The sequence below is a fragment of the Elephas maximus genome, chromosome 24, assembly GCF_024166365.1.
Source record: "Elephas maximus indicus isolate mEleMax1 chromosome 24, mEleMax1 primary haplotype, whole genome shotgun sequence".
In the NCBI taxonomy this organism is placed as follows: Eukaryota; Metazoa; Chordata; class Mammalia; order Proboscidea; family Elephantidae; genus Elephas; species Elephas maximus.
The window spans coordinates 7,038,447-7,062,874 of NC_064842.1; the positions used below are offsets into that span (position 1 = coordinate 7,038,447).

At 39.4% G+C, this 24,428-nt stretch overlaps 1 protein-coding gene across 16 annotated transcripts in view; it reads left to right on the top strand.

Moving 5' to 3' along the window:
* The window catches only part of SPATA17 (spermatogenesis associated 17), a 360,593-nt gene that overhangs the window by 256,703 nt on the left and 79,462 nt on the right, over positions 1–24,428 (top strand). For 4 of the 16 annotated variants that reach the window (XR_007515262.1, XM_049868175.1, XM_049868173.1 and 1 more), the window contains exons 9-10: positions 3,481–3,563; positions 22,533–22,689. Coding sequence is in view for 13 of the 16 variants with exons in the window: in XM_049868175.1 (XP_049724132.1) it covers positions 3,481–3,563; positions 22,533–22,689 (240 nt within the window). In the remaining 3 variants the exon portion in view is untranslated. Of the gene's footprint in view, positions 1–3,480; positions 3,564–4,181; positions 5,810–7,743; positions 8,525–18,754; positions 20,238–22,532; positions 22,690–23,571; positions 23,760–24,428 lie in introns of those variants that run through there. The other 12 variants (XM_049868176.1, XM_049868183.1, XR_007515263.1 and 9 more) reach the window with 10 other exon arrangements.

Consider the following 24,428-nt stretch of genomic DNA (forward strand, 5'->3'; position numbering starts at 1 on the left):
CTTGACAGGGAACTGCCAGAAATTCAAGCCAGATTCAGAAGACGACTTGGAATGAGGAATATCTTTGCTGATGTCAGGAGGATCTTGGCTGAAAGCAGAGAATACCAGAAAGGTGGTTAATTGTATTTTATTGACTATGCAAAGGCATTTGACTGTGTGTCTCATAGCAAATTATGGATAACATTGCAAAGAATGCAAATTCCAACACTTAATTGTGCTCATGAGGAATCTGTACATAGACCAAGAGGCAGTTGTTCAAACAGAGCAAGGGGACACTGCATATTTTAAAGTCAGGAAAGGTATGCATCACGGTTGTATCATTTCACCAAACTTATTCAGTCTGTATGGTGAGCAAACAGTCTGAGAAGCTGAATTATATGAAGAAGAACAGAGCATCAGGATTGGAGGAAGAATCATTAACAACTTGTGATATGCAGATAACACAACTTTGCTTGCTGAAAGTGAAGAGGACTTGAAGTACTTACTGATGAAGATCAAAGACTACAGCCTCAAGTATGTATTAAACCTCAACATAAAGAAAACAAAAATCCTTACAACTGGACCGATAAGCAACATCATGATAAGTGAGGAAAGTATTGAAGTTGCCAAGGATTTCATTTTACTTGAATCCACAATCAACGTCCATGGAAGCTGTTGTTGTTGTTGTTAGGTGCTGTCCAGTTGGTTCTGACTCATACCCTATGCACAACAGAACGGAACACTGCCAGTCCTACGCCATCCTTTCAATCATTGTTATGCTTGAGCTCATTTTTGCAGCCACTGTGTCAGTCCACCTCGTTGGGGTTCTTCCTCTTTTCCGCTGACCCTGTACTTTGCCAAGCATGATGTCCTTCTCCAGGGACTGATCCTTCCTGACAACGTGTCCAAAGTATGTAAGACACACTCTCGCCATCCTTGCTTCTAAGGAGCATTCTGGTTGTACTTCTTCTAAGACAGATTTGTTCAATCTTTTGACAGCCCATGGTATATTCAATATTCTTCGCCAACAGCACAGTTCAAAGGCATCGATTCTTCTTAGGTCTTCCTTATTCACTACCCAGCTTTCACGTGCATATGATGCGATTGGAAATACCATGGCTTGGATCAGGCGCACCTTAGTCTTTAAGATAACATCTAAAGAGGTCCTTTGCAGCAGATTTACCCAATGCAATGCATCTTTTGATTTCTTGACTGCTGCTTCCATGGCTGTTGATTGTGGATCCAAGTAAAATGAAATCCTTGACAACTTCAATCTTTTCTCCGTTTATCATGATGTTGCTCACTGGTCCAGTTGTGAGGATTTTGTTTTCTTTCTGTTGAGGCACAATCCATACTGAAGGCTGTGGTCTTTGATCTTCATTAGTAAGTGCTTCAAGTCCTTTTCACTTTCAGCAAGCAAGGTTGTGTCATCTGCATAACGGAAGTTGTTAATAAGTCTTCCTCCAATCCTGATGCCCCATTCTTCTTCATATAGTCCAGCTTCTCAGATTATTTGCTCAGCAAACAGATTGAGTAGGTACAGTGAAAGAATACAACCCTGATGCACACCTTTCCTGACTTTAAAGCAATCAGTATCCCCTTGTTCTGTCCAAACAACTGCCTCTTGATCTATGTGAAGGTTCCTCATGAGCACAATTAAGTAAAGCTTTCCACGGAAGCAGCAGTCAAGAAATCAAAGGACACATTGCATTGGGCAAATCCACACAGAAGACCTCTTTAAAGTGTTGAAAAGCAAAGATGTCACTTTAAGGACTAAGGTATCCCTGACCCAAGCAATGATATTTTCATTCACTTCACATGCATGTGAAAGCTGGGCAGTGAAAAAGGAAGACTGAAAAAGAATTGATGCCTTTGAATTATGGTGTTGACGAAGAATATTGAATATACCATTGGCTGCCAGAAGAACAAAAAAATCTGTCGTGGAAGAGGTACAGCCAGAATGCTCCTTAGAAGAGAGGATGGCAGGACATCATCTCACTACTTTGGACATGTTATCAGGAGGGACTGGACCCTGGAGAAGGACATCATGCTTGGTAAAGTAGAAGGTTAGCGAACAAAAGGAAGACCCTTAACAAGATGGATTGACACAGTGGCTGCAACAATGGGCTCAATCATAGCAACAATTGTGAGAATGGTGCAGGACCGGGCAGTGTTTCATTCTTTCATACATGGGGTTGCTATGAGTGGGAGGCAAGTAGAGGCCACCTAACAACAACAACAAAAACAACAACAAGCCTAATGACTACTAGAATATTTTTGTCAAAATATCAGGATTTTCCTGAGCTGTGAGAGATAAAGAACCCTCAGAATATATCTTCTGCTTTTATCAGAGTTTGTTAAACTGCTACATCTGCACAGGTGTATAGGCTATGAAAGTGGTTTAGAAGGCAGACGTAAAGAGGGTTTAAAAGGTTGGAAAGTAAGGCCCCTGGAGGAAAAGCAGTCTGCGCCTAGAGCAGAAAGTCTGAGGATCAGTGGAATGCCTCTCTGAGCATTTGCTGAGCAGGCCCCCCTTAACAGCGTGGTATAGTGGGAAGGACTCTGACCTGGCTTTGGAGCCACTGATGCATTTGACAGTCATGTGCTGAGCACTACACATGCCCTCGCCCACCCAGGACTCGGACTGAATCCTTTGATGGCTGTGTAGTAGTGTTTACAGAGTACAAGAACAATGGAGGCCCACGTATCTAGGTCTGATTTAAAACTTATAAATCTAGCTAACTGTTAAATAAAATATGTTCTGTCATCCTAGCTCAATAAAAATTCCTTTATAACAGTTCCATGGGAGAAAAGACCAGACGATCTGCTCCCATGAAGATTGGTGGAATCTACAAAACCTGTGGGGCAGTTCTACTCTATCATGTACGGTCACTATGAGTCAGAATCAACTCAATGGCACACAACAACCAGGTGATAGTTTCAGGGGTGCTATTTTAGGTAAAAGTAGTCAGAGAAGGCCTCTTTAAACAAAGATGTGATGAAGGGAGGGAGTGAACCACGGGCGTAAGTAGAAATAAAGCTGTCTAGGTGGAGGCAACTATAAGGATAAAGACTCTAAAATGGAAAGGGTTCAGAAAGGTTGCTAGAGAGGATTAAAGGAGGAGAAATGTGGAAAGAAATGATGTCCGAGAAGGAACCAAAAGCAAGGTCATGTGGGGCCTTATAGACCAAGGTAAAAATTTTGGATTGTGAGCTCTTTGAAAACAGGAGGCTATCTCAAATCTTTGCATCACTCAAAGCTCCTAGCAGGTACCATCCTCAGCTATTAATAGCTATGTGTTTAATGAAAGCTTCATTATATCTGACTCTCAACTGATGAGGCTTCTAAAACTTCCCTGCTAATTTTGTTTTATTTGATGATATGATGGGAAATTTGAAGTACAGTTAAATGACATCTAACTAGCAATTTAATATAATCTAAATAATAATAATACAAAGTCAGTAAGATCTCTGTGGTAATCTTTGCTCTTTTCCTCTTAGGATTTCCAAACTGTGTTACCATCATTTGATCTCTTCTCAAAGTATGGGAAATTATATTCAAAAGCTGGGCAGATTGTATAAAAGTAAGTATTTTTTGCTAAAAAGTAGTCTATACAGTATGTTGAATAACATTTTTAAAAAGCAAATGAGATTGACTTAACTGTCAGGCATTTTTTAAACTATACTATACTATAGCATTATTTATATGTAGTAATAAGACTTCATAAATTTATTTCATTCTAATCTAATGGTATTCAATATTTAAAAGTCATGGAATTTGTTTTTCAAATCTCTTCCCCAAAATGGATACCAAAATTATTTTAAGAAATGGACTGACAAAAATCTGAAGTACCTTTTATCTTTAAATTAGCTAAGACAGTACGTTAGTTTTACACAATACAATTAAAAAATACTGATGCTGTTAACTAAAATACTTTCTGGTACTGTATCATACCGTATCATTTATATGGTGTGTGCATTATTTGAAGTGTTCGGTGCCTGATGGATATCAAAGAAATAGAGTCTAGGGTCTCTGATTACCAAGGTTTATAATATAGAGAAGAAGAAAGATAACTACGTAAAATTCATCAATCACAAAACAGGTTCTCAATGAGTGCCATATTCAGTTGCTAAAATATTTTAGAATAGAGAAGTGATTCTTATTGAAGTGAGTCTAATAGGAGGTATCCTGGTATTTTCAGTGAAATTTAAGGAGAAATTGGACAAAGCCAGCAAAGATCACTAAAGTGGAAGGAATGAAGCAAACGTGAAAATTTGCAATTTCCCAGATATTCTCCTAAACCAAGAACAAAAACACCGGCCCATCAGAAAGAGCAGAGAATGGATTTAAGCAACTTAAGTTCCCTAGATTTAGTGTAAAGTCTCCTCTGTTTAAATGATATAAAACCAAAAAAAAAAAAAGAAAAGAAAAACAAACCTGTTGTCACTGAGTCAATTCAGACTCTTAGCCACCCAATAAGACAGAGTAGAAATGCCCCACAGAGTTTTCAAGGAGCGCCTGGTGATTCAAACTGCTGACTTTTTGGTTAGCACCTGTAGCTGTTAGCCACTACACCACCAGGGTTTCCAAACCCTAGTTAGTAGTTAATTAGAAGTTAATTGTCAGGGTCACTGACTCATGGTGACTCCATGCACCATAGAATGAAACACTGCCTGGTCCATCCCCGTGGTCAATCGTGGGTTGGATTTTAGGAAAGAGATCACCAGCCCTTTCTTTCTACTCTGTCTTAGCTGAGTGGTGGCTGTGCTGGAGGGGCATTGACAGGGAATTGAACCCAGGTCTCCCGTATGGAAGTCAAGAGTTCTACCACTGTACCACACCATAGGCAGCAATCAGTGTGAGTGAGAGTGGAGTACAGAGGACATATTCACCCATGAGCAGATGGAGAAATCCCTGTTGTTCTTCTCTCAGGTCCAGCATATGAATGAGCATGACGTTCTGGTGGGCAAGGATCAGGAGACTAAGCCCCCAGCTTCTGAACCAGTGACTAACCTTTTAGGAAGTGGGTATCTCTTGTGCTGGGCAAAACTTGTACTCAAAGACTTTAAGTAAGAATAAATATCGTTTGTACATGTAGGAATGAGGGGCCAATTATATAAGTTGAGTTCTTGGGGTAGACACAAAGGGAAAAGATTTCCCACATAATGAACCAAATGGTTAGTTACATACTCACTGATAGAGCCCATTACAGTTATTAATACCAAACAAAAACCTTATGTAAATACAACCAGATAGCAAACAAAAACCTTATGTAAATACAGCCAGATAGTGAACAAAAACCTTGTGTAAATACAACCAGATAGCAAACACATTTGGCCTAAGAAACAAATTCACAAACTCCCAAAAGGGGAACAATCAGTCCTCTTAGAAAAAGCTGTTCCCATGGAAGCAGACTGAATGCAAGAAGTAAAAGAAATAAGAGAAATCTACTCTTTACCGTGATCTTGGAGAGAACTTTGCATAAGTGAAACAAATGCATCCATCGCAAAAAAAAAAAATGCTAAAACTATAAAGAGTGGCTAAAGATGAAAAATGAACTAAAAATCTGAGTATGTGCAATGGCTGACCAATAGGGATACCATAGTAAACCAAATTGATTCATTAGAAGACCTGATCAAAGAATTCTCCCAGAGCTCAGAGGAAAAAAGCAATTCAAAGATGTACCAATCCTGTTTATAATGGTGAAAGACTGAAAACCACTGGAATGCTCCTTAGTACATGCCAATGAATAATGAAACACACACAGTGTACACTGTGCCGACATCGAAATGTTAGCATAGATTCTTACCTATTAATTTGAAAAAATGCCTACAATATATTTTGAAAAAAAGGAAGCTGGATTCAAAGCAACCTGTATAACTTGATTCCATTAAATACATGTATATATGTATGTGTGTTTACACATATGGGTATATGTATATAAAATACGTGGGCATATATAAAACACACACACTGATGTATTAATAATACACATTTTTTGCACATTGCAAAATGTTAATGGTGGTTATCTCTGGGTGGTGAGATTATGGGTACCTTTTTGGGAGATACTTTTTTCTATTTGCATTTTTTTGTTTATATAATCAGACAACAAAGCATTAAAACAAAATACTCCAATAGGGACTGCTTGCTCTTCTCCACCAATTACAAAAACATCTTGACTTATTCTATTCAATCATAATAATTTAGAGACAATTACCTTTTTTTTCTGAAGGTAGAATAATTACTTGCTAAATTATTTATACCCAGACAAGGATGACTAACAAATGTTTCGCATTATTTTTAATTAAAAAGAGTGCACAGTGCAAAGATACAAATGTGTGATAGACATAAAAAAAAGATGTTTGCTAACTCTTCCCTTGGATTTTTAACTATTTTGTGAGTTGAGGATGTGATGAAAACGCTGTCTTCTCCTTTTAGGACATGAATATCTAGCGTTTAATTTGGGTAAGTGAAGAGCGGCAGCCTTAGCTGAAGCTCTCTGTTAAGATTTAATTTCTCCAAATATCCCAAAGTGCTTTTGCTCTTTGTAAAGACAGGACATGTGCACCAAACTGTTGAATAAAGATGCTGTGGTAATTTTTCGAGCTATCTATTTGATTGCTTCAGCTTCAAGGTAGTTCATCACTTCGCTATAATTCACCCGGCATTGCATCTTACGCCCACGCTACCTTTTCCCATCAGTCCGATTAGAAATAGCAATGCCTTTATAAGATTAATCTTTCTTCCCTTCAGTGTGTCTAAGTCGAGGATAAACAGAGCCTGTACCTACCCATTATCACTAATGCACTAAGATTGCAGCCGCCAAAGTTATTCGGCATGAATAGATTTTAAATACACACATATTTTAAAATCTGCTCTCTGGCTAGGATAATATGATTCCCTTTAATCTCTTTAAGTTTTCTTTACCTTTTGTAACCTTTGATAGTTTGCCCAAAGCAGTTTTGTCTAAATCAGAATACACTAAGTCCTGTCATAGTGCTTTCTGATCCTTTTAGCTCCATTCATCTTGCCAGGGAGAAAGACCTCTTTAAAGGTGAGAGTGGAGAAAAATTAAGTAGATGAGGTGAAGTCATTGTTTGTGATTTTATGAATTGAATAATATGTCCAATTCAGTCTGGAATCAATGGGGATTTTCTCGCGTTAAATGTTTCTTAATTTTCTTTGCAATGTGCTTTGGTCCAGGCTATCTTCCTACTAAAAGGTGATTCAATTTTGAGGCCAGATGAGATTAATTTTAAATTAAACTATTTGCTATACATGAAAAACAATGAGCCTTTTCTCCTTTTCTATAGGAATTTGACATATTATTGACTCAAATAGCTGAGAAAAAATGAAAAATAAGTAGTTAGCACCTGAATTGGGGAAGAGATGAAATTCCATTGTTTTGTTTTGTTTGTTTGTTTGTTTTTTACCTCTCTCCCCCAAGGGAATATGGTTTTAGAAACTGTGTAAGGAAAAGGAGGATTGGTATGTGAAACCAAGCCAAACACATTGCCATCAAGTTAATTCCGACTCATAGTGACCCTGTAGGACAGAGTAGAACTGCCCCATAGGGCTTCCAGGGAGCAGCTGGTGGATTCCAGCTGCCAACCTTTTGGTTGGCAGTAATCCTAGCAGTAATCCTAGCCTTCCTGGTATTAACCAAGTTAATTCTAAGTGAGGCAATTATAAATAGATAATTCGAGAATTCTTATGTTGTTGGGGTTATTTTTCTTTTTTTCACTTCATTGTTTTGTTCCTAGAAAATAGAAGACAAAATCTAAAAATGAGGTTAAGGTGTGAAGTGAGTGTAAAATAGAAGATAGCACTGCCTGGAGTCCTGGACCCTACTTTCACGGTGGCTGAGCCACCTGACACGGATCTCTTAACCTCAGGTTTTCTCCACCATCCTTACCTGTCAGCAGAAGAAGCTGGAATCGTCTCTGGTACTTTCAGAAACTCTGCAGGTCTCAAAGAAACATGCAAATAAGTATCCTACAGGAAAATACACTTAAACCGTACTTAGCGTTTGTTACGATTCAATAAACTGGGATATTTTGCAGCCAAGTAGTCATGAGTTGATTATACTGTGGATGTGTTTATATATTATTAAATATATATGTTATTGTTGTCAGTTGTCATTGAGTCAGCTCTGACTCATGACAACTCATGAAACACTGCCTGGTCCCATGTGCCAACCTCACAACAGCTGGTATGCTTGAGTCCATTGTTGCCTGCCAGCCAGGGGGCTTATCTCCCAGCACTCTATCAAACAGTTTTCTGTTGTGATCCATGAAGTTTTTTTTTTTTTTTTCAATTTTTGGAAGTAGATTGCCAAGCATTTCTTCCTAATCTGTCTAGTCTGGAACTCTGTTGAAATCTGTCCCTCATGGGTAACCCTGGTGATATTTGAAATACTGGTGGCATAGCTTCCAGTATCATAGCAAGATGTAAGCCATGACAGTATGATGAACTGCCAAATAGGTGATGGTATAGATAGGTAGGTAGGTAGGTAGATAGATGATAGATAGATAGATAGATAGATAGATAGATAGATAGATGATAGATAGATAGATAGATAGATAGATAGATAGATAGATAGATAGATAGATAGATAGATAGATAGATAGATAGATAGATGATACGTAGATAGAGAGAGAGAGATAGGTGATAGGTAGATAGATAGAGAGATAGATGGAGGATAGACAGGTAGCTAGATTCTGCTGCATTTATCCTTTGGGACGAATGCTTAAACTTAGGTATTTCACGTTTGAGAATGTCTGCCACAACCACAGCCCCTATTGACCAAAAGTACTATAAATGGTTCCACTGAATTGCCAATGTTCTGACCCAGTCACCCTGGACACAAATGATGAGTCCAGTATTGGGCCCAAGTTGAGAGCAGTCAACATGTAACTCGGCCAGAACCCTGTGGAGGGGTTTGGCATGAAAGCTCTGGCCAGAGGGAAATACTGATTCATTAGATCAACTGGAATCCCTCTCAGATTCTTGAACTTGAGAAACAGAGACTCAGACTAGTGGGTGTGGGAGCAAAAACACAGGCACCCTCAGACAGAGAGGACATTTGCAGGTCTCTGCTGCAAAGAAAGCAGAGTTACCTGGTTTCTAGGGCTGGGTTAGATCTTGTAGGACTCCGAATTATGGTTTGGATCACAGAAGCCAGGCTGTTGTAAGATTCCAGTTCTCTATGACAGGACTAGATTTTCCTGGAATCCTGCAAAGTTAATGCAACAATTGAGATTCCCTTATCTTTTGGTCCCATTTGCATCCTAACAATAAAACTTCCCACTGAAAGTCTACCCTATGGGAGTCTTCATTTTTCGAATCTGAAAAAAATAACACAAATCTTACTGCATACAATTTTGAGGATGGAAGAAATATAGCACAAAGGGAAAGGAAAAATGATTTATTGATCACAAAGCTTTAAAGTTGCTGGCCAGCAAAACCTAGACTCTGGAAAATGCTATAGGCTGAATTACCTGTTTCCTCAACAAATAAATCACAAAATTGAGAAAGAAAGAAAAGTACCTACTTAAAAAAATTAAAAGACATATCAAGCAATCTCAGTGTGTGCATTTTATTTGGGTCCTGATTTAAATAAACAAACTGTAAAAAACAAAACATCTTTGTGAGACAATTGGAAATTTGAACACTGAATATTTGATGATATAAAGAAGTTATTGATACTTTTAAAAATGTGATCATGGAATTGTTTTGCTTAAAAAAGTTGTTATTTTTTAAAGATACACACTGAAATATTTACAGGTAGATAACAAGATGTCTGGGGTTTAATTTCGGAGGCAGAGAAATGTGTGAAAGTATATACTAAATGCACTGAAGGCATTGGTGAAAAACAAGGCTCCAGGAATTGACAGAATACCTGTAGAGATGTTTCAACAAACGGATGCAACTCTGAAAGCACTCGTTCATCTCTGCCAAGAAATTTGGGAGACAGCTATCTGATCAACTGACTGGAAGAGATCCATTTACACGCCCATTCCAAAAAAAGGTGATCCAACAGAATGTGGATCAATATCATTAAAATCACACACAAGTAAAATTTTGCTGAAGATCATTCAAAAATTGTTGCAGCAGTACATGGACAGAGAGTGGCCAGAAATTCAAGCTGGATTTAGAAGAAGACATGGAACAAGGGATATCATTGCTGATGTCAGATAGATCTTGGCTGAAAGCAGACAATACTAGAAATGTTTACCGTGTTTTATTGACTATGCAAAGGCAATCAACTGTGTGGATCAAAACAAATTATGGGTAACGTTGCGGAGAATGGGAATTCCAGAAAACGTATTTGTACTTGTGAGGAACATGTACACAGACCAAAAGACAGCTCTTCAAACAGAACAAGGGGATACAAAATGGTTTAAAGTCAAGGTTGTATCCTTTCACCATACTTATTCAATCTGTATGCTGTGCAAATAATCTGAGAAGCTGGGTTATATGAAGAAGAATGTAGCATCAGGATTGGAGGAAGACTATTAACAACCTGCCATATACAGATGACACAACCTTACTTGTTGAAAGTGAAGAGGACTTGACCACTTACTGATGACGATCAAAGACTGTTGTCTTCAGTATGGATTATACCTTAAGAAAAAGAAAACAAAAATCTTACAACTGGAGCAGTATAATTAATATCATGATAACCATGGAAGAGATTGAAGTTGTCAAGGATCTCATCTTACGTGGATCCACAATCCACACCCATGGAAGCAGCAGTCAGGAAATCAAATGACATATTGCATTGGACAAATCTTCTGCAAAAGAACTCTTTAAAGTGTTAAAATCAAAGATGTCACTTTGAGGACTAAGGTGCACCTGACCCAAGCCATGGTATTTTCAGCCACCTCATATGTATGGGAAATGTGGATAGTGAATAAAGAAGATCAAAGAAGAAGTGATGCCTTTGAATTATGGTGTTGGCAAAGAACGCACCTACCCCTCACTTATTGACTCTCTCATTATTTGATATTTCACATTTATGACAATAGTAAAAAATCTATCTATTTTGTGTATTAACGACATATATCTGGCAGTAACGAATGCTGAGGTACAAGATGATAGTAACTCTGGCTGTGATGGTTAAGGTTATATATCAACTTGTCTGGGCCGTGATTGTCAGTGGTTTGGCAGTTATGTAATGATGTAATTTGGCAGTTATGTCATGTTGTACTTTGGCAGTTATATAATGTTGTAGTTTGGCAGTTATGTAATGATGTAATTTGGCTGTCATGTAATGGTATAATTTGGCAGTTATGTAATGATGTAGTCATTTTCCAATTTATGATCTTATGTCATAGCCCTCCGTTTTTGCATAATGCCAATTTTCTCATTATAACCTGGTCATTGGAACCTAACCATGTCGATAAGTGAGGAGTGGGTGTATTGAATATACCATGAACTGCCAGAATAATGAACAAATCTGTCTTGGAAGAGGTACAGCAAGAATTCTTCTTAGAAGTCAGAATGGTGAGATTTTGTCTCATTTACTTTGGACATGTTATCAGGAGGGACCAACCCCAGGAGAAGGACATCATGCTTGGTAAAGTAGCAAGTCAGCAAAAAAGAGGAAGGCATTCAATGAGATGGGTCAACACAGTGGCTTCAACAGTGGGCTCAAAAACATAGTAACAAATGTGAGGATGGCACAGGACTGGGCAGCATTTCATTCTGTTGTATATTAGGTTGCTGAGTCAGAGCTTACTCAACATCACCTAGCAATAGCATATCTAAAGGAAGATTAACTAAGAGTTAATTATTGTTAAAGATGATGATTGGATCTATGAGTGTGCATTATACTGTTCTACTTTTGTAAAATTTGAAATTTTTAGTAATAATCAAACAGGAACCATCCCCGAAGACAACTCATCAGACATGAAAGGGACTGGACAGTGGGTGGGAGAGAGATGCTGATGAAGAGTGAGCTAATTATATCAGGTGGACACTTGAGATTGTGTTGGCATCTCCTATCTGGAGGGGGGATGGGAGGATAGAGAGAGTGGGAAGCTGACAAAATTGTCACAAAAGGAGAGACTGGAAGGGCTGACTCATTAGGGGGAGAGAAAGTGGGAGTACGGAGTAAGATGTATGTAAACTTATATGTGACAGACTGACTTGATTTGTAAACGTTCACTTGAAGCTCAATAAAAGTTAATTAAAAAAAAAAAGAAATAAATAAAATAAATACTTAACCATCTCCATTGGATTGTGAAGCCATTCTCTTCCATGTTGTTGCTGTTGTTGTTAGGTGCTGTCGAGTTGATTCCGACTCGTAGCAACCCTATGCACAACAGAACGAAACACTGCCCAGTCCTGAGCCATCCTTACAATCATTGTTAGGCTGGAGCTCATTGTTGCAGCCACTGTGTCAACCTACCTCTTTGAGTGTCTTCCTCTTTTCCGCTGACCATGTACTTTGCAAAGTATGATATCCTTCTCCAGGGACTGATCCCTCCTGACATGTCCAAAGTATGTGACATGCAGTCTCGCCATCCTTGCTTCTAAGGAGCATTCTGGTTGTACTTCTTCCAAGACAGATTTGTTTGTTCTTTTGGCAGTCCATGGTATATTCAATATTCTTCGCCAACACCATAATTCAAAGGTATCAATTTTTCTTCAGTCTTCCTTATTCATTGTTCAGCTTTCACATGCACATGATGTGATTGAAAATACTATGGCTTGGGTCAGGCACTCCTTAGTCTTCAAGGTGACATCTTTGCTTTTCAACACTTTAAAGAGGTCCTTTGCAGCAGATTTACCCAGTGCAATGCATCGTTTGATTTCTTGACTGCTGCTTCCATGGCTGTTGATTATGGATCCAAGTAAAATGAAATCCTTGACAACTTCAATCTTTTCTCCATTTATCATGGTGTTGCTCACTGGTCAAGTTGTGAGGACTTCTGTTTTCTTTATGTTGAGGTGCAATCCAAAAAGTTCTCTTCCTTAAGTTAGTATAAGTGGCAACAGTGGCTCCTAACTGAACGCAGGCATGAATGGCCTTCACTGACTTTGTGGACACTGTTTGTGATCGTTAAGTTTGTGCATCAACTTGGCTGGCCCATGATTCTCAGTGGTTTGGTAGTTATGTTTTTGTTTGGCAGTTGTATAATGACATAATCACTTCCATGATGATATCTGATATAATGTGATTACCTCCATGGTGGAATGTTCTATGATCAGCCAATCAATCGAAAAGGGGTTTCCTTGGGTTTGTGGCCTGCACCCAATATAGGTGGACTTTCTGGCAAGGCTCGTGGGCTTTTGCTGGCCCTGGATCCTACAGCTGGCTCCTGTTCATCTGTCCTCCAGTTCTTGGAACGTGAGCTAGCAGCTTATACACTGGTCTTGGGGTTCATCAGCCTTTGCAGCCTACCTATGAGCAAGAGTCCTGCTATCTGACCTGCCATTCTGGGATTCATCAGCCCCTGCAGTTACCTGAGTCAGGAGAAGCATCCAGCCTGACCCATGCAATTGGAACTTTCCAGCCTCTACAACCTCATGAGCCATTTCCCTGACATAAGTCTCTGGTTTTGCTTCTCTAGAGAACCCAGCCTAGGACACTGTCCTTCTCCTCAGCCTCCATTCCAGTCAGCCACAGTCTCTCTCTTGGAGCTCTTGCCAGCATTTCCTCTAATTATCTCACTGATTCATTCTCATCAGAGCCTGAATAATTTTTTTTTTTGTAAACAAATTTCATTATATCATTTTCCTTCATATTGAACTTAGGACAAAATTATTACAGAGCATTAACCTTTACAAAGATCAAGAGGCAGTTGTTCAGACAGAAGAAGGGGATACTGATTGGTTTACAGTCAGGAAAGGTGTGCGTCAAGGTTATATCCTTTCACCGTACCTATTCAATCTGTATGCTGAGCAAATAATCCGAGAAGCTGGACTATATGAAGAAGAATGAGGCATCAGGATTGGAGGGAGACTCATTAACAACCTGCATTTTTCAGATGACACAACCTTGCTTGCTGAAAGTGAAAAAGACTTGAAGCACTTACTAATGAAGATCAAAGACCACAGCCTTCAGTATGGATTGCACCTCAACATAAAGAAAACAAAAATCCTCACAACTGGACCAATGAGCAACATCAGTATAAATGGAGAAAAGATTGAAGTTGTCAAGGATTTCATTTTATTTAGATCCACAATCAACAGCCATGGAAGCAGCAGTTAAGAAATCAAACGATGCATTGCATTAGGTAAATCTGCTGCAAAGGACCTCTTTAAAGTGTTGAAAAGCAAAGATGTCACCTTGAAGACTTAGGTGTGCCTGACCCAAGCCATGGTATTTTCAATCTCATCGTATGCAAGTGAAAGCTGAACAATGAATAAGGAAGACTGAAGAAGAATTGATGCCTTTGAATTGTGGTGTTGGCGAAGAATATTGAATATACCATGGACTGCCAAAAGAACAAACAAATCTGTCTTGGAAGAAGTACAACCAGAATGCTCCTTAAAAGCAAGGATGGCAAGACTGCATCTTACATACTTTGGACATGTTGTCAGGAGGGATCAGTCCCTGGAGAAGGACATCATGCTTGGCAAAGCACAGGGTCAGCGGAAAAGAGGAAGATGCTCAATGAGGTGTATTGACACCGTGGTTGCAACAAGGAGCTCAAGGATAACAATGATTATAAGGATGGCTCAGGACCAGGCGGTGTTTTGTTCTGTTATGCATAGGGTCACTATGAGTTGAAACCAACTCAACGGCACCTCACAGCAACATGTAATGTGGCCCTTGTCTGTCTCTGTAACACATTGTTCACAGCTTTCTCACTTTTGTATAATCTAGGCTTCTTTCAGTTTCTCATGGGCCTCTCCCACTTCTGGGCTCACATACCTATTATTCCCTTAGTTTGAAATGCTGTCCTTACCTCCACCTGCACAATGGCTTCCTCATTATTCAACTCAGCCTAAAATCACTTCCTCAGAGATGCTTTCCCTGACTCCCCAAACTAAAATTCCATGTCCATATCTTCCCATGGCACTCGTAGTTCTCCTTTCCTAAAGGATCACCCTTGTAATTAATTCCTTGTCTTTGACAACCACAAAATGTGGCATATCCGTACAATGGAATATATTTGACAGTAAAGAGGATTAACACACTGATAACATACTACAACGTGGGTGAACCTCAAAAACGTTATGCTGAGTGGCAACGGGTTTGGTTCAGATTTATTTATATTGCAAAAAACTTTTTAAAAACAGAAACAAAACAAGATACCAATGCATACTGATTATAATAACTAAAATGTAAAAAGAATGGCAATACCAAGATATGATGCTGCTGTAACTGTCATCCAGTAAACTGGTGGGAGTATAAATTGGTATCTTTGGAAAATTCAAAACTTCACATATGCATATCCTGTGACTCAGTAATTCTTCTTTCACCAAAACACACACACAAGAGAATGTTAACAGAAGCACTATGTATGACAACCAAAAATTGTAAACAACTCAAATGACTACCAATTATAAAAATTATAAATAATTTTGGTATAATCATAAAATAGAATACAGCAAAAAAAAAAAAAAAGCTAACTACTACTATTAGTACAGAGTCCCTGGGTGGTGCAAAGGTTAACGTGCTCAGCTGCTAACCAAAAAGTTGAAAGTTGAGTCCACCCACTACTATTACACTGAGTAAGGGGAAGAACCTCTAAGTATGATGTTGCATAAGAGCCACCAGACACAAAATATACATACAATACTGTATGGTTTTGTTTATTTAAAGTTAAAAATAGCAGAACTTATCACTGGCAATTTGGGAGGAGGTATAGTGACTGAAGGAGCTCAGGTAGCACAGTGGTTAAAGTACTGAGCTGCTAATCAAAAGGTCAGTGGTTGGAACCCACCAGCCACTCCATGGGAGAAAGATGTGGCAGTTTGCTTCCTTAAAGATTACGGCCTTGGAAACCCTATAGGGCAGTTCTACTCTGTCCCACAATGTCGCCATGAGTCAGAGTGGACTCGACAGCAATGGGTTTGGTTTTGGTTTATAATGACTGAAGTCTTCTGGGGTTGCTGACGTTGCTCTATTTCTTGATCGAGGTTCTGGTTACATTTATTAGCGAGAACTCACTGAGCCGAAGTTTCCAAGGGCTGTGCACCTTTCTGTATGTACTTCTTACTTCATTTATAAATTTTGTGGGCAGGAGTGGAGCAAACGGCATCAGAAACGCACAGAGTGCCTGTTCTCTCTGAAGGCGGCAGCTGCTCTTCAGCTCCCCTTGTTTTGCTTTGTGCGAAAGCAAGGCCCAGTGACTTCAAACCATCAATGTGTTTAGAAAAACTGGAAATGTTTATATAAAATTCCGTATCTGTAAGTGTTGGTAAAGATTTCAATTACACCAACGTTGTAAAAACCATAGGAAGCATGATCAGAGCTGGATTCTTGCCTTGGTTGGTGGTTTGGGCAACTGTAATGGCTATTTCACGTGGCCCTGCCACTTTCTGTATATATGATCTCGGCAACATTTCTTACACTCTCTGAGCCTCAGTTTCCTCATCTATGTGGTAGCTAGTTGCCTTCGAGTTAATTGTGATTCGTGGTGACCCCATGTGTACAGAGTAAAACTGCTCCTTAGGGTTTTCAAAGCTGTGACCTTTTGGAAGCAGATTCCCAGGCCTGTCCTCTGAGGCACCTCTGGGTGAGTTCAAACCGCTAACCTTTCAGCTAGTAGTCAAATGTTTAACCATTATCACCACCCAGAGTCTCCTTTCTCATCTATAAAAACTAGAAAAATAATAGTTTCCTCTCAGTATTGTTAAGAGGATTGGCTGCATGTTAAAATCACCTAAGACTGTGCCTCTAATTCAGCCAGATCTTAATAAATGATAATTTTTATTATTTGTTTTTATTTGCTAAGTACGCTCTAGGGATAACAGAAAACGGGTAACAGCTTGAAACAAAGACATATAGGTACAGCTTCCAATACCCATGTTTCCCTGCCGTCCCTTCCTTCCTACCCTCCGCCCAGCTCCATTCCCACCTTCATCCTTTCCTGCCTTCAATGGCCTCTTGCCCCAGCACCACCGCAGGCCAGGGGGCTGCCAGCACATGTTTAGGGTGAGGCTGGGCATAGGGCAGCTGGAAGATGTATTGCTGTTGCCCCACATTGAATCCCTGAACTCATTTGTTCCCCTGATAAAAATACTATTACATAGAGTAGTTTACTTCTAAAATTTCATTCCTACTCTAGAGAAAGTAGGACATGAGTTAAATAGGTTCTTGTGGACTGCCCAGGCACCTAACCACGATGTATGTTGCTGTCGTTGGGTGCCACTGAGTTGATTGCAACTCGTAGTGATCCAATGTGACACAGTAGAACTGCCCCATAGGGTTTTCTAGACTGTAATCTTTATGGAAGCAGATTCCCAGATCTTTTTCCTGTGGAGCCGCTGGGTAGGTTCGAACCACCAACCTTTAGGTTAGCAGCTGAACACTTAACTGTTGGTTGCGCCACAAGGACTCCTTACTGCGATGTATAAGATAGCAGCATTTTCAGAGACATATGAGACTGCACTTTCAAACTGTCTAAAAAAGAATATTTACTGCATAATGTGTGACACGGGACTCCTTACGCCACCATATTAGTGCCTCAGGGTCATGTGTACACAAATGGTAAGGGGCTTCTCAGGAAGTTAAAACCCACGGGTCAGAAAAATCTTCATTTAAGCTCTTGTAACTCAAATTTTATAAAGAGTAGTAACAAATGAGAACATTTTACATCTCCAAATCCCTGATCCTCCATTCTGGCAAAATTCTGCTGGTTTGGGGTAGAAATAAGGGAAGTAAAAGCAGCACTGGACAGTGAAAAGTAAACCTTAAATATAAATCAGAAAGCGAGTAACAGGCACCTCTATAATCATTGCGCCATCATATTTTGGCCATCTGCAATTAACTTTAGTCACTCAAAACATCTTTGGATGTATTTATCCATCTGTCCCTTTACCCCATAATTACATTTTTAAGTCAGTAATATTCAATAATTTATTTGCATGGCGTGGCTCATAATTATCCTACTTAATATTTCCAAAATCATGTAAGGTTAGGATATATTTTCCCCATGCTAGATGAGAAAATTCAGACAGTATAAGTAACTGGAGTGATATTACGTGGTAAATAGCAAAATTGGAATTGGAGTCAGGTCTTGCATGAGCCTTCCGCTCAGGTTGTTAGTTCCATTAGAATGGGGCTCCTAGTGCTGGATGTTCGCAGTTCTCCAAAGGTCATGCTTTCTCCTGGAATGAAGCAGCATTCTGGAAACCAAGAATACACTAATTTACTTCTTCCTTTTAGTGAGTATTGCCATTCTTTGGTTCAGATAGGGTGATGATAGTGATCTCTTATGCTGTATTTATTAAGGTCCAGCAATATCAGCCTGTTTCCTTGTGCCATTATTATCAAGGAGAAAATTAATTTTTTTTTCAGTGTAGTGAATTATTTAATTCTTGTGAGTTGTAGCCAAAGAAAGGAAGCAAGAAAGGGGACATGAAATTTCATTCTGGATGAATGAAGAAAACAAGTATTTCAAATAGTATGTAATTATGTATAAGCAAATGTGTGTATATACTCATACAAAAAATAAAAATGTGTAGAGTGTAATTGAAACATCTGAAGTATCTCAGCAAATATTACACATAGAAATTCTATGTTCCCATATCATCATGTGAATCCTCCCTCAAGCCACTGGCTTATTCTACCAAAACATTCTCCCATTTCAGGAGCTGTGAGTGGAAATAAAGAGAGCAACTCAACACCCAGAAGGGAAAAAAGTGAGAATAACACACTGGGAACAGAAACTGCAGTCTAACTATGCCTCCCCACCTTCATTACCATCCTTCCAAATAAATCTCCCAGCTCCTCTTGAGCTGGCAAATGAAAAAATCAACCCAGAAGACATATGTGTGTGCTTCCCCTGATGAGCGGCACCATCCATCTGCAGTCCGTCCAGCATGCCAGCTTGAAGATGGGCTAGACGGGGAATCAAAGACTTCAGAAAGTCCACAGCATAATCAAGAAGGCTTTTTTCTTCTGAGTACACAGCTTTCATCTCTGTCTTGGGCAATTTTCTCCCCATCTCCTTCACTCTGTGGCAAAGATGCTGACTGCTGACGGGACAATAACTGATCATATACCTAACCTTCCAGGGCAACCAATTGGTTTCAAATAAAAATGGCACAAATCCTTTTGATAAGCTTCATTCTGGCAAAGACTGCTAGTTCAAGCATATCCACGTTCACACATTTGAATCCCGAATTCTGAGACTTTAAACAATGATATCCAATTTTGAAAGTATTTTTTAAAATATTTAACATAAAAATATCTGTATAAAACACTTGGCAGGGTGCAGACATCGCCACAGATTGGAGTCACATTTCTCTGGAAGCACTAGAAGCACTACGTGGTGCTTTAGAATATGTTGACTTGTGTTGCGGATGGCAGTCCTTCAAGTCTTAGGAAAAGGTACGGGAGCCCCCCTCAGGTTCCTTTGTTCTGTGTTACGTTCTCAGATTCCACAATTCCATCCTCTAGTTGTTTCTATCACTTCCTTCCCATGGCAGACGCTGCCAGTCACAAAGCTCGTTTCTAAGGCCTGAGCTCAGAGTTCTCTTCAGCATGGCTCTCCGGGCAGCCACTGTTCCATTCTGAGTTGGAATGCAAATTGAAACCTATTTCTCATCCTTATTATCCTGGCTTCAATATAATAAAGTTCAGTGGAGGTGGAGATGGGGGATGGGTTAAAGCTCTTTAATAATTTGAACATGTTCTTGTTTGGGTACCAGCCCAAAGTTGATGTCAGTGTTTCTTCTACTCCAAACTAAATTAAGGAATTATATCTGATGTCAACTGTGCCCTTGATAATGCGGCTTCCGTTAAAAACAATCTCTTCTAAGCAGATCACCGGGAACAAAATTCTTACATTTGGCGATTCTCCCTGATAGATTAATAAGAGTACAAGGCAATAAAAGTGAATGAGTGATATCTGTAAACATTTTGTCAGAACTCTAGTTTGGTTTAGTTTAGGAAATAATTGATTAGCTTTCATCCATTTTAATACATGCCCATATATTTCAGGGCTGGTGTCAAACACCTAGAAGCTACAATATTCTTGTTTGACAGCAATGTATACCTTAAGCTCACAGAAGGCTTCACTTAGGACTGGTTATACATACGTACATATAAATATATATATGATACTTTTAGAAGGTTTTTAGAAGGAAACATTGCTTAGAGGTTTGACCTCCCTTTATAACCCTCATCATCTTCTGCCAGGAGAACTGGGGAAGTGTCTGTCTTTGTTGCATGAGATCATACACACCTACTGCCAAACTTTGGAGAGGCCACCCAGAGTACATATCTCTCCATCTGTCAGCACCAGGGAACCATTGCAATTCATGGATGAATAATCAGTAATACAGTTTTATGGCTCTTTCTCTGGGTGCAAGTTCCTGTGAGGATGTTCGGCATACGAAGACAGTGACTGAGACAAATCCTTTTAAGCTTGTTAAGGTTTGATTATGCCATTTTAAATAGTCAAGTTGCTTTCAGACAATAACAGAACACTTAATTCCTCCTCACTTGACAATGTACATTCTATATATGCTGGTGTCACAGAGTAAATAAAGTACCAAATGTCTCTGCTTATGGTTGGAATTTAGTGCGATAATAGTGGAATCATTTAATCACTGCTGTTATTAGCACCCAGCTCATGGTGACCCCCACTCATGGTGACCCCGACTCATGGTGACCCCTTCCCCATGGTTGGCTGTGGTGATCCGTAGTAGGGTTTTCACTGGCTGATTTTCAGAAGTAGATCACCAGGCCTTTCTTCCAATTTATTCTGGAAGCTCCACTGAAACCTATTCAGCATCAAAGCAACACACAAGCCTCCATTCACAGACGGGCGGTAGCCGCACAGGACGTGCATTGGTCGGGAATCTGTCGCATGGAAAGGGAGAGTTCTACCACCGAGCCGCAACTGCCCCCTATTTATTTCATTAGAAACCCTAGATAATGGACCAAGTACTCTGTCATATAGGGTCACTATGAGTTGGAATCGAATCGATGTCAGTAGGTTTGTTTTTTGTTTTTTTACCCTTGCTTAATAAAAATTAAAGATTACTACTTAAATGAGTTTTTTTGTGTGTGTGTGGAAATATTTTAAAAAAAGAAAAACCTTCAGGAAGGTCCACCCGGTGCCGTCAAGTCGATTCCGACTCATAGCGACCCTATAGGACAGGGTAGAACTGCCCCACAGAGTTTCCAAGGACCGCCTGGTGGATTCGAACTGCTGACCCTTTGGTTAGCAGAGGTAGCTGGGTGAATAAATGAAGGCCTTTTTGTGGTGAAATAGGCAAGAACCCCTGACGCAGAATTCAGTTTACTAAGAGAATGTTGGTGCCCTGTAAATCTGGGACAAGGGCTGGTTTAGGAGGGAAGATGATTTAGTCTGAGATATATTTACTTTGAAGTAACTATGATCTTTAGGAGAAAATGTCTTGCAGAATTGAAATTATGAGGTTGAAGTTCTGGTGAAAACTCAGGACCAAAAATATAAATTTAGGCATCATCAGATATAGATTACTTTGGGATCAATGAGCAGGGGTTAGTTTACTGAAGTGTTTAAAAGTAAATGAGAGAGCCTGGAAACTAAGGATAGGAAAGAGGATGCAATGGAAAGAGGAGTGAAGAAATAGCAGAAGTCTTTTTAACTGTTGTGAAAGCCTAAGGGAAAGAGAGCTCTTCAGAAGCATCAGCTGCAAAAAAAAACTGTTGCCTACAGAGATGAAGTCAAATGGTTAGTGAGTAAAAGCTCAGTTGAACTGCCTTTCCTTATCATTGATCCTTCCAATTGCTTCTAGTATCATCCAGTAACTAAACCATTCAGTAACCAAACCATTCATGCAGATTTTTGAAACGTGTTGCTTTTCATGGCCACAATTCAACCAGGTTACCATCACTAAGACACGAACTTTAAAGTGCTTTTATTGAATAAACGTGATAGGTTGTGTTTTCCTCTATTCCCTGATGGCATCTTTGAGCTACTTAACTGAGGAAAAAGATGGAGTTCAGATTATGTAATGAAGTCCGTATCCATGTAAAATGAACTTGACTGATAAAAGTAAAGCCTGTGACTTTTGGATCATTAGTAAAATACCACGATCAACTAAGCTAACTAGCCCGGATCTCTGATCCATATTCTATCATATATTGCCTGAATGGTCCAATGCTAATGGATAAACAAGTTATTTCATTCAGAGAGATATATATTTAGGCAGAAAGAATGCAATTCCTCATTTTTAACCATTTGTTGCCACCAAAGAGGAGGGGAAAAAAGCTAAATAGGTGGGAAGTTATTTCTTTAAGGTGACTAGCTACACAATGTAAACCTTTTGCTTATTGGTTATGATGTTGATCCATCTTGTGAAAATTTTGCTCATAAATCAGATAGCAGGCACAGTAACTCTTCACTTTCTGTTCACCATCTTGTCTCTTAAGTTTTACAGTCAACTTCCTGCTCATCACACAGAGATCAAGTAATTCTCAGAAACAGATGGTGTTGCCTTTACCACCAACTTACCCTTCTGAAGTTCTGCCGTTGGCAAGGCCAGATGGATCAACACCCTGAAATTAAACTTTTCACCAAATCCTACAAGTAAGCAGAAGTTATTAATATGGACTTCTAGACGTGGAAGAATACACAGAGATGATTGATTAGAAAATAAGAATAATTAAAGGCAATAATGTGGAAGACTAAAGCAGTGGGCTCATTCTGAAAACGAGCAGTATATTTGTATTCTACACTCTTTGAGTAACAAAACTAAGACAGGTATATTTAAGAGGGACTGGCTCCATGGTCTACTCATGACTTGCATTTATCCTCACATCTAAAAAGGATTACAAAGAAATCCAACAAAGATAGTATATAGCATATTAAAAACCAAATTCATTGCCGTCAAGTCAATTCTGACTCATAACAACTCAATAGGACAGAGCAGAACTACCCCCATAAGGTTTCCAAGGAGTGACTGGTGGATTCAAACTGCCAACCTTTTGGTTAGCAGCTGAACTCTTAACCACTGTGCCACCAGGGCTCCGTATACCATATTAGGTCTCAGAAAATGTGGAGAAGTCCAGGAGCATGTTTTCCTTTGGGGAAGAAAGTTAGGGCACCCCTCAAATTCCCACCTTCTCTTAGGTTCATTGGTGTTCTGTCCTCCAAAGTTCACCCTAAAAAAACACCAGAAAACAAATCTAACAATGTCCTTAGTGTTGCAAGAACCTGGGGACTTAAGAGTGGTGCTTCCCCCAAAAGAAGAAGAAAGGAAATACATTACCCCTGTAAGTCAAACAGAGCAGAGCAGAATTATACAAGGCTCCAGACTGGCTCAAACTTGGTCATTCAAGTCACAATTTAAATATCATTTTATATTTTATCAGAGAGCTTCCCTTATCATCATATTTAATATCTGTGCCCCTCTGGTCACTGTCACTTCAATTCTGTTTTATTTTCTTCATAGATCTCTTTTCTTTATAGGTATTTTCTTGTTCATTTGTTCATTGAAGATCTTCTCCCATTGGAGTGTATGCTCCCTAAGAACCAGGGATTCATCTGTCTTGTAACTAATGGACACTCAGCACCTCAAACAACATCTGGCACATAGTAGGCACTCATAAATATTTGCTGAATAAATAAATGAATGGATGAATGAATGCAGAAGATCTGGATGGCTCCTAGGCCAATAGGTCTGGACTGTAATGAGGCTTAATGTATTAATGTACTGGGAAGAAGATCAATCATAGAGGAGGCTCAGAAGCAAAGGCCTGCAGTGCCCATCCAGGCACTCTCCAAGGAGACGGCACATGTTCATTGCACCTCCAGTGCTCTCACTAAGAATGCTAGGGATCAGGCAGGCTTTGCTTTTGCTCTTGTACCTCTCTCTGCCACTTTCCCTGTCTGCAACGCTCCCCCTCTCTTTTCCTTCTTCCCTTTTCTATAGGACACATAAAAAGAGACTAGGCATTACAGCCAGATTTCCTGGGTTCAATCCTGGATCCACCAAGTGTTAGCGATCTTGAGTAAAGCACTTAATCTCTCTATAGTTTAGTTTCCACAAATACATAATAAGGATAATAGAAGTCCCTAGGTACGGTTTGAATATTGAATGAGGAAATCCTTGTAAATCACTCAGAATAATGTCTAGCTGCTCTAGCATCTAGTAAGTGCACAGTAATGCTATTGTTACTATTACCCTACTGTTGATTTCTGCTTCTGAAGTAAATGTAAAACCTGCAAAAGCTGGAACCTGTGTAAGGCAGAAACCTGTCAGAGAAGGAAAACTCATATTTTTCATGAATAGAGAGCGAAAGAAAAGTGGTACGACCAAACCTGTA